The 14,340-nt window shown below is 41.4% G+C and overlaps 2 protein-coding genes across 2 annotated transcripts; one reads left to right on the top strand and one right to left on the bottom strand.

Annotated features, from left to right (window-relative positions):
- The first annotated feature begins 295 nt into the window (after positions 1-295).
- On the top strand, positions 296-5,380 carry LOC115044905 (amine sulfotransferase-like). Its single transcript, XM_029504235.1, has 6 exons — positions 296-452; positions 733-947; positions 2,125-2,251; positions 2,342-2,436; positions 2,530-2,710; positions 5,256-5,380. Exons 1-6 carry the CDS (start codon positions 296-298, stop codon positions 5,378-5,380), a joined length of 900 nt encoding a protein of 299 aa, XP_029360095.1.
- A 5,939-nt stretch (positions 5,381-11,319) lies between these two features.
- On the bottom strand, positions 11,320-14,098 carry rwdd1 (RWD domain containing 1). Its single transcript, XM_029504740.1, has 7 exons — positions 13,904-14,098; positions 13,414-13,479; positions 13,168-13,298; positions 12,377-12,520; positions 12,108-12,240; positions 11,955-12,017; positions 11,320-11,586 (listed from the first exon to the last, which is right to left on the bottom strand). The coding sequence occupies exons 1-7, from the start codon at positions 13,974-13,976 to the stop codon at positions 11,474-11,476; spliced, it is 723 nt and encodes a 240-aa protein (XP_029360600.1). The 5' UTR covers positions 13,977-14,098; the 3' UTR covers positions 11,320-11,473.
- Between the last annotated feature and the right edge of the window lie 242 nt (positions 14,099-14,340).

Here is a 14,340-nt window from a genome sequence, read left to right as displayed (position 1 = left end):
TGCGTGCGTAAAGACGCGTGCTCGATACGCATCTCCAGAGGCAAAGAGGAGGAACCTCCGGGCGCCGCAACTCTGAGGTCATATAAGAGGTTTCATCCCGGTGGCAGCGAGATCATCTCCTGCTCGCCGTGAAGTGGTTCCCTCAGTCGGACACAGGAGCGAATTGAACAGGTAGTAGACAGACAGATTACTTTTATTCACATGGGTTTTTTGACCTTTACAAGAGCGCAAACTGCTACTGTGATTAACACAGGTAAAGAAAACGCGCCTTTGCTTCTGTTGTGCCTCAGCTGTCATGGACTCAAATCATGCCGAGACTCACAACGACGAACTGGTGCTGCACAGAGGTTTCACGCTGATCAGAGGGACTCACGATCCGGATGATGTGGACCAGATTAAACACCTGGAGATCAGAGACTCTGACGTGTTTGTTGCCACCTACCCTAAATCAGGTGAGAGGAACACAGAGGGCCCAGCACACACGCTGTTTTTCCCGCAGTGGGAATGCACTAATGTCATTGTTGTTTGTTGTGCCTTCTGCATAAAAGAAGGGACGAGGCTGATCAATGTACAGCATTTTCACACTATTGTCCTTCTCTCCTGAATGTAACAAATGGATGTGAGAAAACCATCAGTGAGTTCTGTATAGACAGAGTAATCAGGACATAGTTCATCAGAGGAGAAAGTAAGGGTATGCTCATACCCCAGGCTGTCTGTCTTTCTCTCTCACAGGGACCATCTGGTTGCAGCAGATCCTGCTGCTAGTAGAGGCAAAGGGAGATGTGACAGCCATCAGAAACCCCACCATCGTATCCAACGCTGATATAATGCCCTGGATGGAGAGCATTGGCACCAGAGAGATGTTCATCACAGCCCCATCACCCAGAATGAGGGTCACCCATCTGCAGCCCCAATTCATGCCTCTTGCTCTGAGCCAGAGGGGCAAGGTCAGCTCAGCCAACTGCATATCACAGACACCTACTTTTGCATGAGCAACACATCAACATGTAATCAGCTGTACGCATGTATAAGAACATTTAAAGGTCCGTACTGTATAAACCTCTGTGGTTGGGTTCTATATTAATACAGTGAAGGTATCAAAGGTCCACGGAATAATGCTTACAATCTGTATTCAGAAACTGAGCTTTAAACTGCCAGGACTTCTGGGATTTTGTGATTTCACAAAAAAGCAGTATGCACTCCATCTCTCAGTGAGAACGTTGACCTGCAGCGACAACACGCTGATGTTTACTGATTTCATCTCTGTTTTGTTGCACCTATGTTCCCTGATGTTTGCTTTAGTTGTTCTTGTGATCTCCTGTCTGGCATCAGCATGAGATGGAAAATGTTCAAATCAGCCCATCGACATGGAAAAAAAAATTCGCATGAACCCTTTCCCCGCCAATCACAAAATGTTCTGTCAATCCGTGTTTTCGCAATTATAGTACAGGGGGTGCTTTTGCAGATTTTGTGAATTACTACGGTACTCCTTGTTTGACTACAAATAACTTTTATTCCTCATCAACGGAGTATACACCATCATTGCACTTTGCAATTGAAAATGCCGTCTCCATGAAAAAAAATAACTTTAGAAGCATTACAAGTTCTTATAGACACAGACTCGGACAATTTCATCTACAATGTTTGTTTAGAAGAATTTAGAAACAACAGACAAAGAGGAGGTGAGGGAGACACGGAGATCGGGCTGACAGTGGAGGCGTATAGGATCGGTTCAAACTGATTAATATTGCTATTTTTCTTATTTTGTATACAGTGTTACAATATGTAAACAAGAAACAGTAAAAAGTCTAAATAGCATATCAGTTTTATCTCGAAAGTAAATGTCAACACGATTTTCTCAGTTTTTTGTTCAAAATTGATGTTTTTTTCATGAAAATTACCAATATTCACATGTATTCAGGTCTCAAAAATTAGTGGATATGATCAAAAAGGTTGGAGCTGGCTGGCAACTTTTTAATAAAACTCTGGCAGGGAGAGTGCTAACAAGGAGACTACAATTTTATGCCCCAGAAAGGTTTTGACATGAACAGGTGCAGGCTGATACACTGACAATGTCTGTTTAATAGAAATGGGAATTGTTTGACTTGTTTCAATCTCCCTCAGGTGATCTACGTGGCAAGAAACCCCAAAGATGTTCTTGTGTCTTACTTCTACTTCCATAAAATGGCAAAAATGTTGGAGACGCCAAAGGATTTTAACGATTTCTTTGAGAAGTTCCTGAGAGGAGATTGTGAGAACAGCTCCTCCTATCTTCCTTGCCTGATATTTTCATGACCATTGTCTGAAGTGTGATGCTGACACTGGGCCTTGTACATTTCAGTGTTCGGGTGCAGCTGGTTTGACCACATTAAGGCTTGGTACTCAGTGAAGGACGAGATGAATATGTTGTTCTTCACATTCGAAGAAATGATTCAAGTGAGAACTCAGATCTTTTCCATGCATGCTTTCTCATCCCATGTTGTGGTGTCAGTTTGCTTTAACAGTTTGTGATGCTGTGTCTCTTCGAAGGACCTAAAGTCTGTAGTTCAGAGGATCTCCCTGTTTCTGGGTAAAGACCTGACAAATGAGGAGCAAGCCAATGTGGTTAAGCACAGCACCTTCAAGAAAATGAAGGACATTCCTCAAGCCAACTACAAGCAGGTGTCTGAAGAAATGTTCAACCACCAAAACGGCATGTTCATGAGGAAAGGTAGGCATGCTTACAGGATCTCAACTGTCAACGTGAAGAATTACAGATCATGTCAGATACATATATCAACCATGTACTAATACGACATCTTTGGAAATATTTGAACTGCAAATAGAGGGCCAAACTCTTCATCTAAACAATATGAAGTGTAAAAGATGGCTCTCGAGTTATAGATTTTTGGAATTTGGGGCCGACTAGACAATTAGGATTGACAAGGTGATGTTAGAGGCTGAAACTGAACCTAGCCTATGACTGGCCCTACATACAGGGATTTTAAATCTGAAATGACCTACTTTTTGGCCACTTGAGATCAAGAGAACCAAGCTCCAAATATAACAATGACATATCATCATCATTAATGTTGACACACCTACGTCTGTCACAAACAGGTGAGTCCAGTGGAATAGGTGATGTTTTAATGTTTTCCACACAGAAGGCTCAGAACATCATATTCCCCAAAAATGAATGACTTTAACTCAGTGACTTTTATTCAGCAGAAAAGCACCATCATGTGAGGTAAAGCAGACAAATGGGGCTCCTTTTATCCCCAACACAGATGAAAGAGGGCCCTGGTGTTTCACAGCTATATGAACAACTATAAGCCCTCAAGACATAATACAGAGCCTGGGGGTGCACAGTCCAATTCATCTGCACTCCCCATTGCTTGCATACGAGTCACCTGTTACATGGGGGACTGGTTTTACTTCCAGCATCTGCCAATGGTCTGCATGTTAGAAATTTACAGGGGGGGATCAATGTGCACTTTGTCTGGGCCCCCGAGAGTCTGGTAGGATACAGACAGGTCCATAAATATTGGGTCATTGACACAATTCTCATCTTTTTGGCTCTATACAACACCACAATGGATTTGAAATTAAACGAACAACATGTGCGTTAACTGCAGACTTTCAGCTTTTATTTGAGGGTATTTACAACCAAATCAGGTGAATGGTGTAGGAATTACAACAGTTTCTATATGTGCCTCCCACTTTTTAAGGGACCAAAAGTAATGGGACAATTGGCTGCTCAGCTGTTCCATGGCCAGGTGTGTGTTATTCTCTCATTAACCCATTTACAAGGAGCAGATAAAAGGTCTAGAGTTCATTTCAAGTGTGCTATTTGCATTTGGAATCTGTTGCTGTCAACTCTCAATATGAGAAACAAAGAGCTGTCACTATCAGTGAAGCAAGCCATCATTAGGCTGAAAAATCAAAACAAACTCATCAGAGAGATAGCAAAAACATTAGGTGTGGTCAAATCAACTGGAACATTCTTAAAAAGAAAGAACACACCGGTGAGCTCAGCAACACCAAAAGAGACCGGAAGACCACGGAAAACAACTGTGGTGGATGGCAGAAGAGTTCTTTCCCTGGTGAAGAAAAACCCCTTCACAACAGTTGGCCGGATTAAGAACACTCAACAATCAAGAGAAGACTTCACCGGAGTAAATACAGAGGGTTCATCACAAGATGTAAACCATTGGTGAGCCTCACAAACAGGAAGACTAGATTAGAGTTTGCCAAACAACATCTAAACAAGCCTTTACAGTTCTGGAATAATATCCTATGGACAGATGAAACGAAGATCAACTTGTAACAGAATGATGGGAGGAGAAGAGTATGGAGAAGGGATAGGAATTGCTCATGAGCATGGTGGTGGTAGTGTCATGGCGTGGGCATGTATGGCTGCCAATGGAACTGGTTCCCTTGTATGTATTGATGATGTGACTGCTGACAAAAGCAGCAGGGTGAATTCTGAAGTGATTCGGGCAATATTATCTGCTCATATTCAGCCAAATGCTTCAGAACTCATTGGACGGAGCTTCACAGGGCAGATGGACAATGACCCGATGCGTACTGCGAAAGCAACCAAAGAGCTTTTTAAGGCAAAGTGGTGGAATGTTATGCAATGGCCAAGTCAATCACCTGACCTGAATCCAATTATGCATGCTCAATCTGATTCACTTCTGAAGACTTGCTGAAGACAAAACTGAAGGGAAAATGCCCCAAGAACAAGCAGGAACTGAAGACAGTCACAGTAGAGGCCTGGCAGAGCATCACCATGGGTGAAACCCAGCGTCTGGTGATGTCTATGCGTTCCAGACTTCAGACTGTAATTGGCAGCAAAGGATTTGCCACCAAGTATTAAAAAGTGAAAGTTTGATTTGATTGTTAGTTTGTCCTATAACTTTTGGGCCCTTTAAAAAGTGGGAGGCACATATAGAAACTGTTGTAATTCCTACACCGTTCACCTGATTTGGTTGTAAAAACCCTCAAATAAAAGCTGAAAGTCTGCAGTTAAAGCACATCTTGTTCGTTTCATTTCAAATCCATTATGGTGGTGTATAGAGCCAAAAAGATGAGAATTGTGTCAATGTCCCAATATTTAGGGACCTGACTGTAACTACATATGTCTATAGCTCAGGCTTATTCTGACTGGTTGGTTGAAGACCAGAGGTTTGGCTGTGAAACAAGCTGAAGAAGGATAACCTGTTTAATATGCACTATGTCCTCATCTTTCTCCTTCCATGTGCTGTGAACTTCAGGCACCATTGGTGACTGGAAAAATCATTTCACCGTGGCCCAGAATGAGAGATTTGACCAGGTCTTTCAAAAAGAGATGAAGGATTTTCCTGTGTCGTTTATCTGGGACATCAAAGACATTGAATGACCACCTGTTTAGGGTTGTCTCATTACAAATGTCACAAAAAGAACAGTTAGATGCTGCTTCATGAACTAAAAAAACAAAACCCACATCTTATCCTCTTAACTATGGTGGCACAGCGCAACTATCTATGCAAATCTGTATCAGGTCTGAAATTGCTGTTGATATTTTCCTATGGTCCAGCAGTCAGTTTGATCCAGAAGGTAGAGATTGACTCAGCTGAAGTTTAGTTTAGTCCCCAGTCATGTTCCCAATCTGAGTGACCACCAAAATTTGTCAGATCACAGGACTAACACAAAGCATAAAGTTATGACAGTCAGTGTGAAGAGAGACCTTAACCTCAGGAAGATGTTCATTAACACTTAATTTTGCAATATTTTCCCTTAGAATAGAGTAAACTGAATAAACTATAGTGCGCCCATAATTTCGGAATCATGTCAGTGGAAGAGCAACAATGCCAAGTACATCTAAATTATATATTGTTAATATAACATTGTATTTTATTCACTTCTCATTCAATAAACACTGAAACACTGACATCTGTCTTTCATCTGTGTGATCATTTCAACCCTGCATATTTAGATCAAATCTGATTAAATCTAATATTTTGTATACCACCAAATTATAACATGAAACATGACATGAGTAAATTCTTGTGGGATGAAAAAAACCGAGAGTTAAATTGGAGATCTTGAAACGGGCCAAAGGGGGGACTTGCTCTCCCCAATCTGAAGAACTACTATTATGCTTCTCAAGTGTACCCAGTACAGGTTTGGTTAAACGATCATTCCAAAGTGTGTGCAAAGTGTGCCATGTTTCATTAAAAACAATACCCTTCTAGAGGACAGAAGGAAAAAACACAGACTACAGGAAGAAACAGAAACAGGAAAGTTAGTGACATGTAATGGAGTGGTATAAATACATGAGGGTGGGAGGGGGCTCAGTGCCTCACCCAAAGTCTAGGCCAGGGGTCGGCAAACCGCGGTTCTTTCATCCCTCTGCCGTGGCTCCCTATGGCTTTGAGAAAATCACATCAATAAATAATAGCTATTTAATTTGAATACATTTTATTCTTTTATTTTCTTCAATGTAATAGTTATGATTCTAGAGATTTAGGTGATCTTGCAGCATCAAAATAAAATGTTTTCTAAATATTTTGTCAATCAAAATATGCCCACCTTGTTTGTGTCACCTTTTGCTGAGAGGCTGATGACTTATTTTGAGCTCTTGACGCCCAGTAAGTTAAGGTAGGTTTTGTGGCTGCAGGTGGGTTTTATTTGGTGGAACCACGCCCAAATTGCTCTTTTAATGCTGAAGTTTGCCAGCCCCTGGTCTAAGCCTATAGCAGCATAACTAAAGAAACAGGGATAGTATTATACATATAATTATAGCTTTTTAACTGTAGGCTTTGTCATAAAGAAAGGTTTTAAGCCTGATCTTGAAAGCTGCAACAGAGTCCCACCACCCAATACTCGGAGTTGGTTCCATAGCAGAGGAGCCTGATAACTGAAAGATCTGCCTCCTGTGTACTCTTGGAGACTCTTAAGAACCTCAAATAAACCAACATCCAGAGAGCAAAGAGACTTGCTGAGACAGTAAGGAACTATGAGCTCTCTGAGATATGATGGCGTTTGGTCATTAAGAGCTTATACATTAACAGAAGGATTTTGAATTCTATTCTGATTTTAACTGGGAGCTGATGCAGAGAAGATAACACAGGAGAAATGTGATCTCTTTTTCTAGTTCCTGAAAATATTCTTGCAGCAGCGTTCTGAATCAACTGAAGGCCTTTCAGAGAATTGATGGGATATCCTGAAAGCTGTGATTTACAGTAGTCTAGTCTCGAGATCACAAATGGATGGACTAGTTTTTGTACATTTACTTCAGACAGGATGTTTCTGAGCTTTGCAATACTGCGTAGGTGAAACAAGACTGTTTGTTTTATATGAGGACAAAGGACAGATCCTGATCAAAAATTACTCCAAGATTCCTAACAGTGGAACTGGAGGCCACAGTAATGCTGTCCAGGGTGGTTAAATTATTAGATAATGCTTCATTAAGGTGCTTAGGGCAAAGTACAATAACTTCAGTTTTTTCTGGGTTTAGAAGTAAAAAGTTCCAGGTCATCCAGACTTTTATGTTTGAAAGAGATGCCTGAAGTCTGACTGGCTGTTTAGTTTTGTGCGGCTTTAGTACGCAGTACAACTGAATATCATCTGCATAACAGTGAAGATTTAAGCTGTGCTTCCTGATAATATTACCTAAAGGAAGTAGATATAGAGTGAAGAGGATCATTGTTTTGTTCCACAACTTACCAATAAAGTTTTTACCCAATAATACATTTTAGTGTCAAAACACATGGATGATCGCACTAGAAGAACCATAGTGATTAATTGATGAAAACAAATGAACAACATCAATTATCTACATTGTTTATAAATGGGAAACTTTCTTGATTAACAAATTTAAAAAAAAGGACCAAAAAATGTATAGAAATTTACCAGCAGAGCCACTCAGTGAAAGTCAAAGCTGTTCTAATTGGAGAAAATAAAGATTGTCTTGAGCCCAGTGAATATGAGAAGGTGATGCCAGTGATTTGCATTTCATTAGACTGAGTCTCCTGGCCAAAAAGAGTGGTAAAAGCCAGGAGGTCTTTAACTGCAGAGAGAGTTGGTTAACATAGGCAAGACTTAAACAATGCAACAAAAGCATCAGGCGCAATTAAATAAAAAACTTTGACAAATCTTTGTGCAATGATGAGTAAAGTATGAGCATATGTACATTGCAGGTGAATGCTGGTTTCTTTTGTATGCAGGAGACAGCCCATCATAAATTGCAAAGAGGCATTAGTATAATTGATGTAATTAAACAATTTACACTGAATAAGGCTATGCCTTGTGCAAACACAGGATTTATGAACTTGTTTTAAAACATCCATCCAAGTTCCCTCTGGTTTGCCTCCCACAAATCCTTCTCCCATAACATCTCCATGGAGATGACCTAAAAGATGAAAGTTGTGTATGGAAAAGGGGAGGAATGGATAGAATAGGTAAGTCGTGATGGAGGGCATTGAAAGGCCTCATATTCAAGCCGTTATTTAAAAATTCTTACATTGCCATGCCACCGAGCAGTTTAGATCTTTGTGGATATTGCTTCAACATCAAACAAAAGAGATATATATCGAAAGACATACATTAGGAAAGGTGTGAGAGAATATAGACTGTATTACTTCAGGCAACCAAGGAAAAATTAACAACAAACCTGTGATCAGATGAGTAAAGAGATGTATAAAATGTGTGGGAGCAAACTTCTTAGTTTTATATTTATATACTTTAGTTTTTTTTGTAATTCAGATTCTGAATCTCACTTGTTTTTTCATATTTTCTTTTTCTTGGGGGGGGGGGGGGCTTTTGGTTTGATTTTTGACTGTGAAGTATCTTCTAATGATACCTCATTCAGCTCAAAGCTACCTCAGGTCACCAAGCAAAAAAAAAAAAAAGTCTCATAGGTGGATTTACTAGAGTCTAGAGACGGTTTGTAATAATGGGGGACATTCACACAATGCTTCACCAATTGAAGTTTCCAGAAGGCAATGTTGATTTTCTGTAGTTTCTGCGGTGACCTGGGGGTGATACAAGTCTTAATCATCAAGAGTATTTGCATGATTGCGCACCTGTGTGGCACTGTTTCATCACCCAGCTGAGCAAACTATGCACTCAGATGGACAGCTGAAGATAATAAGAAACATTTAGACCTAAAGTTATTGACACAAAGCTAAATAATATCTATGTTGATGATTGCCATCTGTGTCAACAGAGGAAATGAGGATGACACAATACTGCTCAATAAAGAGTTCTCAGCTGAGTGTCAAATTGAAGGGTTCCACCTCTTCAAATTGTTAATGGCCGTTGGGTGTTATTCTCAATTCCTGAAGCAGACAGAGCTAAAGAGGTCAAAGAGCGCAACCTGGACAGAAATTGACTTCAAACAGAAAGTATGTGGCATGCAGCAGAGTGTGGAAGATTAATTAATCCACAGCCACACACGAAGAGGATTATTACCTATGTTTAGCTCCATATACAGTATGGCCCGCAAGGATTTCTCACATTCTTCATTCTGCCTGCTAAACTGCAAGCGCAAGACCAGTGGAGCATAAAATATTATAATAATGATAATAATAATAATAATAAATCACTGACTTCAGGGTTAGAAGATGCCTCAAGCCCAGCAGACACATCACTATTTTTCAGTTGGTAATTACCATCTGAAAAATTGTATGACACAGTGATGTAGTAAAGACGTTTGAATAATGAGAACGGGTAGCACTGTGTCCTAGTGCTTAGTGCATCACAAAAAGGTGGCAGGTCTGGTTCCCAGGTCTAGGGCCTTTCTCTGCAGCGCTTGCATGTTCTCCCAGTGCTTTCGTAGGTTTCCTCCAGGTAATACGGTTTCTTCTCACAGTCGAAAGACAGTGTGAAGGTTTTGACCTTTTGCAGTTTGCATTTTATTCCTTGTTTATCTAATTTCTTTTTGTCAATTTGCAACAGTTGCAAATGCAAGGCTCCAACTAAGAAGTCTTATTTTAAAGGGCATCTAGACAATCAAGTTTTTCTTAAGCACAAGCGTCTATTAATCTCAGTCAGCTCAAGAGTGACTTCCAAAGCTGGTCACTGTCATATATTTAAAAAAAAATATTAATTTCTAGAGAGTCAGCAGTTTTACCTGAATCTGTTTGGATTTGAGAAATGTGGCAAGTAGCAGCCATTTGGGGCAACTTGTGGGACAGCTGCTTTCTGGCTTTATCATGTTCAAAAAAAAATAGTATCTCAATTGGTGCATCAGTTTGAGAAAATTTTTGCTCATCAGTTGAATAAGTAATTATTTAACCCCTAATATATCTCCCACAGCAAAGAAGTGGATGCATCAGGTATTTTGTGTATGCTCACCAAAAAATGCAGCAGATTTGGAAGGTGAGCAAACCTTAGAGGAGGAGCAGTCTAACTGAATTTTGAGCCAGCAATTAAAGTTGCATTCTAAAATTAAACATCGTGAAGAGATATCAGGAGAGTTGAGAAGAGACATCTAAAATTGCCTTATCAGCATAATTTCGAGGATGTAGATTTGCCAAAAATCAAGTTAATGTTACGTAACTGGCCAGTAGTAACAAAGAATTAATGATTTGGATCAGAACTTTGATGGTCAATATTCAAAGCTTCCATTGTTGAAGGTGCAGTGGTATCCCGTGGTCTAAGGGGCAGTAACCCCCATGGACATCAGTGGTCAATGAAGCCAGCTGAAGGAGGAGTAGGACAATAGGACGATGGTGGATGGTGGATGATGGGAAATCATTGCACAATACCCTGGGCGAAGTCGCTGAGGTAGTTAAACAATTCCACATTGGCAAAGTTCCAGGGGTTGATGAGATACACCCTGAAATGTTGAAGCCTCTGGGTGTTGAGGGGCTATCTTGCATGGAAGTCAGGGACGGTGCCAAAGGAGTTGCAGGCCTGGGTGGCGGGCCCTCTTTTCAAGAAGGGGGACCAGAGAGTGTGTGCCAAGGACATCACCCTGGTTAGGGCATCTGGTAAGGATGCCACCAGGGCACCTCCCTAAGGAGGTCCTCCTGGCATGTCCAACTGAGAGACCTCAGGGCAGACCCAAGACCAGGTGGAGCGATTATATCTCCTCACTGGGCTGGGAACAACATGGGATCCCCCAGTCAGAGTTAGCTGAGGTTGCTGGGGAAAAATAAGTGTGAGGCTCCCTGCTCAAGCTGCTACCCCCACAACCTGGATTTGGGGAAGTGGTTGAAGATGGATGGAACGAGTAGAAATATATTTGAACACTTGTTTATCTCTTGCTATACTTAATGAGATACTGCCCTCTTCTGGCTCGATCAGGTGGGACATCCTGCAGGTCAATTAGCACGAGAGCCAAGTCACACATGTATCTGGCCACTTTAATGGTTCGGACATAGAAACAGACACTGGTGGATATGTATGTGTTTGTAGAAGAGTCTTTAAAAAATGAGTACAGCTGTTGTGTGGTCAGAGAATCACGTCTCAGAGAGGATCAGTCCTCAGTCCTCCACCTCCTGCTTCAGTCCTCATCACTGCCCATCTCTAAAGGGTCAAAGTCTGGGTCATCCTCATCCAGGTCTAAATCATCAATGTCCTGGAACAGTGATTCATCCACTTCCACATTGTTTCCAGCTGCAGAAGGAGAAAGAAGAGTATTGACTCATTTGTTTCCCAAACTTAAGACTTAAAGGATTTTACATACTGGTCAAACTAACTGCATTCTCAGAGACGTCCCCCTGCAGTCTCATACATGTTTATACCAAAGAGGACAAATGCCATTCATATATCAGCTGATATCTGGAGGTTGTGACTTGAAACCTGCCCTAGGCCCGTGGTCCACACAGGGTACACACAGACCTGAAGCCAGTTTTATGGTTAGGACTATATGTCAGGCAAGAAATAAAAGGTGTTGTTTTACACTAATTAAATTAAACCGATTTAATCATTTTCATTCCTTTGTCCTGAAAAGCAGGAACACCCTCAGTCTCCGAAACACTAACCGTCTTCAAGGAACTGAATGTCTGATGTATCTAGGTTGTGGTCTCTCTCAAACAGCTGTTTACCTGGAGAGGAAGGCATCAAATGACCATCACTTCATGAGTTTGTCAAATCAAAGTTCCAGATTATGAGCTTTGACAGTAAATTGTTTTTACCAGTGAGTTTGGGTTTTCCTGCCTGCTCCTCCTCCTTCTGTTTTTTCCTCCTCAGCTCAGCCAACTCCATCTCAAACTGGGCTTTCCATGCCAAGAAGTTTTCAATGGTCACCACTGTGCCCTGGAATGCCACCTGTCTCACACACACGTTTTTACTTTTACTATCCTTGGCAGTTTGACATATTCATGCCTACAAAATTAACTGATTAAACTTGAGATAGCTAAAGAGAAATGTATTTAAGTCATACCATACACCCTGATTTTCTTACCTTCTCTGCTTCCTCTGCCTCTCTTTCTTTCTGTCGCTTCTCCTCCTCTTGTCTGTTTTTCATCAAATCCACAATTTCATTGAGTTTCTCCTGAACTGCTGTCACCAGGGTGAAGATCATCACCATTCCCAGGTTTTCTTCTGCCTGCAGGGACCACACACACACGGTGCTGTTCACACTGGTGCATTGTGTCTGATCAGTAAACACTGATGATTGGATTAGTTAGTAGTGCTGTCAGTTACTGATACACCTGCTACAACAACCTATTACTGTGGAGACCTCTGTTCTTCAGATATTGTGATTTTTGTTATTAAGAGGAACGCTACACTCATCCAGTGAGTGAGTTATGCACTTCACACCTGGAACCTGGACACAGCCTTCCAGGCTGCTAGCTTTGGGCTACAACCATAATCCAAATCCAGTCAGTTTTCACGTCATCATGGTTATGGTTTACATTCCACTATCTGCTAATCTGGTAACCCAATGCTTGTTTTTAGTTTTCAGTGAGTGACACTCAAATTTCTGCACATTTGAATTTGTACATTTATCAACTAATGAATTGTGTACTTTTTACTATCAATATTTTCTTCCTCCATCATCTTCAGCAGTTGTAACAAGTGGATTTCCCTGCATAGATCAATAACAGCTTTATTGATTCTGACATTTAGGTAAAGAGAAGGAATACTAATAATAATTGTTGTTGGAGAACACATATCCAAACCATCCCCCTGGGCAGATCCTGGACACAGGATTTGGCTTAAGCTGCCCATTGCAAGTTGAAGTAAACAGACCTGCTGCTGCAGTAAGGTGAGGATATCCTTTACATACTGGTCTTCCAAGTTCTCCTGGGAGTGGATTTCCCATAGCGGAGCTTCATCTGGGTACTTATCTACATATGTGAACCTGAGTGTTGCCTCCACAGCTGCAGTCAGAAAACAGACAGATGGTCTTAAACCTCATTGCCATGAACTGTGTGAAACTTCATATCTTATTGCAATGACAACTACGTATCCAGAGGTTGACATCGAAATACTCACTTTCTCCATGTTCTCCAGCATCTGATGTGACAGTGATGGTGAAGCTTGTGGGTTCATCTGAAAGTACTGAAAACAAACAGTTACTGGGACCAGTCCACATACCGGTATGCCACAGTCCCCTAAGGAATCCCGAGTCTCAGACCAGAAAGTACAGTACAAACACTTTCCCAGCACCAGATTTACGTGACTCACTGCTACGTTCCCCTGAGCTGCTACAGTTTGCTGAAGTCTAGAGTTCAGACTATGAATCATGGTGGATCCATATTCGTTATAGATCTCTAACAACTCAGTAAAGATTTTGGTCTAGAACTGCTCAGTGCGATTTATAAAACAATTTAATTTGATTTGATCCTACAGAGCAGAGCAGGCCCGCGTGCTGAACCTGTCGGTCTTTACGCTCATCAGTGTGGGCACTATTTCAGTTGCTCTGAGTTAGTTAGCCTGTGCGCTAGCTACCCTGTATCTCCCGCCTACTCTCTGGGACTCAGACCTGTGAACGAGTCAGGGTAGATGGACTCTATCGCCTCCAGCTCATTCTTCTGCTCTTCAGCGTAGTCTGTCATTGTGGTGGGGCTGTAGGTTATCTGGACGTTAAAACGACCATCCCGCTGAGCGGAGCTAACACCAGCTAACACCGGCTAGCACACCGTACACTCACACGGTGTTCTTCTTGCTCTGCGTCTACTTCTTTTGCTTCTTCTTCTTCTACGGGGTTTTACAGACGTGTAGACCCCTGACGTCACATGCCTGCCTCCTCTGGATTCAGTTGTCCACTACAATAAATCCCTTCATTTGTATGACGGTAGCCTTGTGTCCTAATGAAAATACTAAAGGAAGGCATAGAGTGTATATCTACCTTTGTTGGTTTTTGTTTCATAATAAGGAAAACGTCCTTCGTGTGTGTCTTTGCATGTGTAAAATAAAGCC

The sequence above is a fragment of the Echeneis naucrates genome, chromosome 6 (assembly GCF_900963305.1).
Source record: "Echeneis naucrates chromosome 6, fEcheNa1.1, whole genome shotgun sequence".
In the NCBI taxonomy this organism is placed as follows: domain Eukaryota; kingdom Metazoa; phylum Chordata; class Actinopteri; order Carangiformes; family Echeneidae; genus Echeneis; species Echeneis naucrates.
Note: the sequence above shows the minus strand (reverse complement) of the source record. Positions and strands in the feature narration are given on the sequence as shown.

Bases quoted from the DNA above. Each gene is read 5' to 3' on its own strand.
- LOC115044905 (XM_029504235.1), top strand. From the start codon at position 296: ATGGACTCAAATCATGCCGAGACTCACAACGACGAACTGGTGCTGCAC. The intron at 453-732 runs GTGAGAGGAACA...TCTCTCTCACAG, and splicing joins TGCCACCTACCCTAAATCAG to GGACCATCTGGTTGCAGCAG. The intron at 948-2,124 runs GTCAGCTCAGCC...AATCTCCCTCAG, and splicing joins CTCTGAGCCAGAGGGGCAAG to GTGATCTACGTGGCAAGAAA.
- rwdd1 (XM_029504740.1), bottom strand. From the start codon at position 13,976: ATGACAGACTACGCTGAAGAGCAGAAGAATGAGCTGGAGGCGATAGAG. The intron at 13,299-13,413 runs GTGAGTATTTCG...TTCTGACTGCAG, and splicing joins TGCTGGAGAACATGGAGAAA to CTGTGGAGGCAACACTCAGG. The intron at 12,018-12,107 runs GTAAAAACAATT...CTTCCTCTCCAG, and splicing joins AGGAAAACCCAAACTCACTG to GTAAACAGCTGTTTGAGAGA.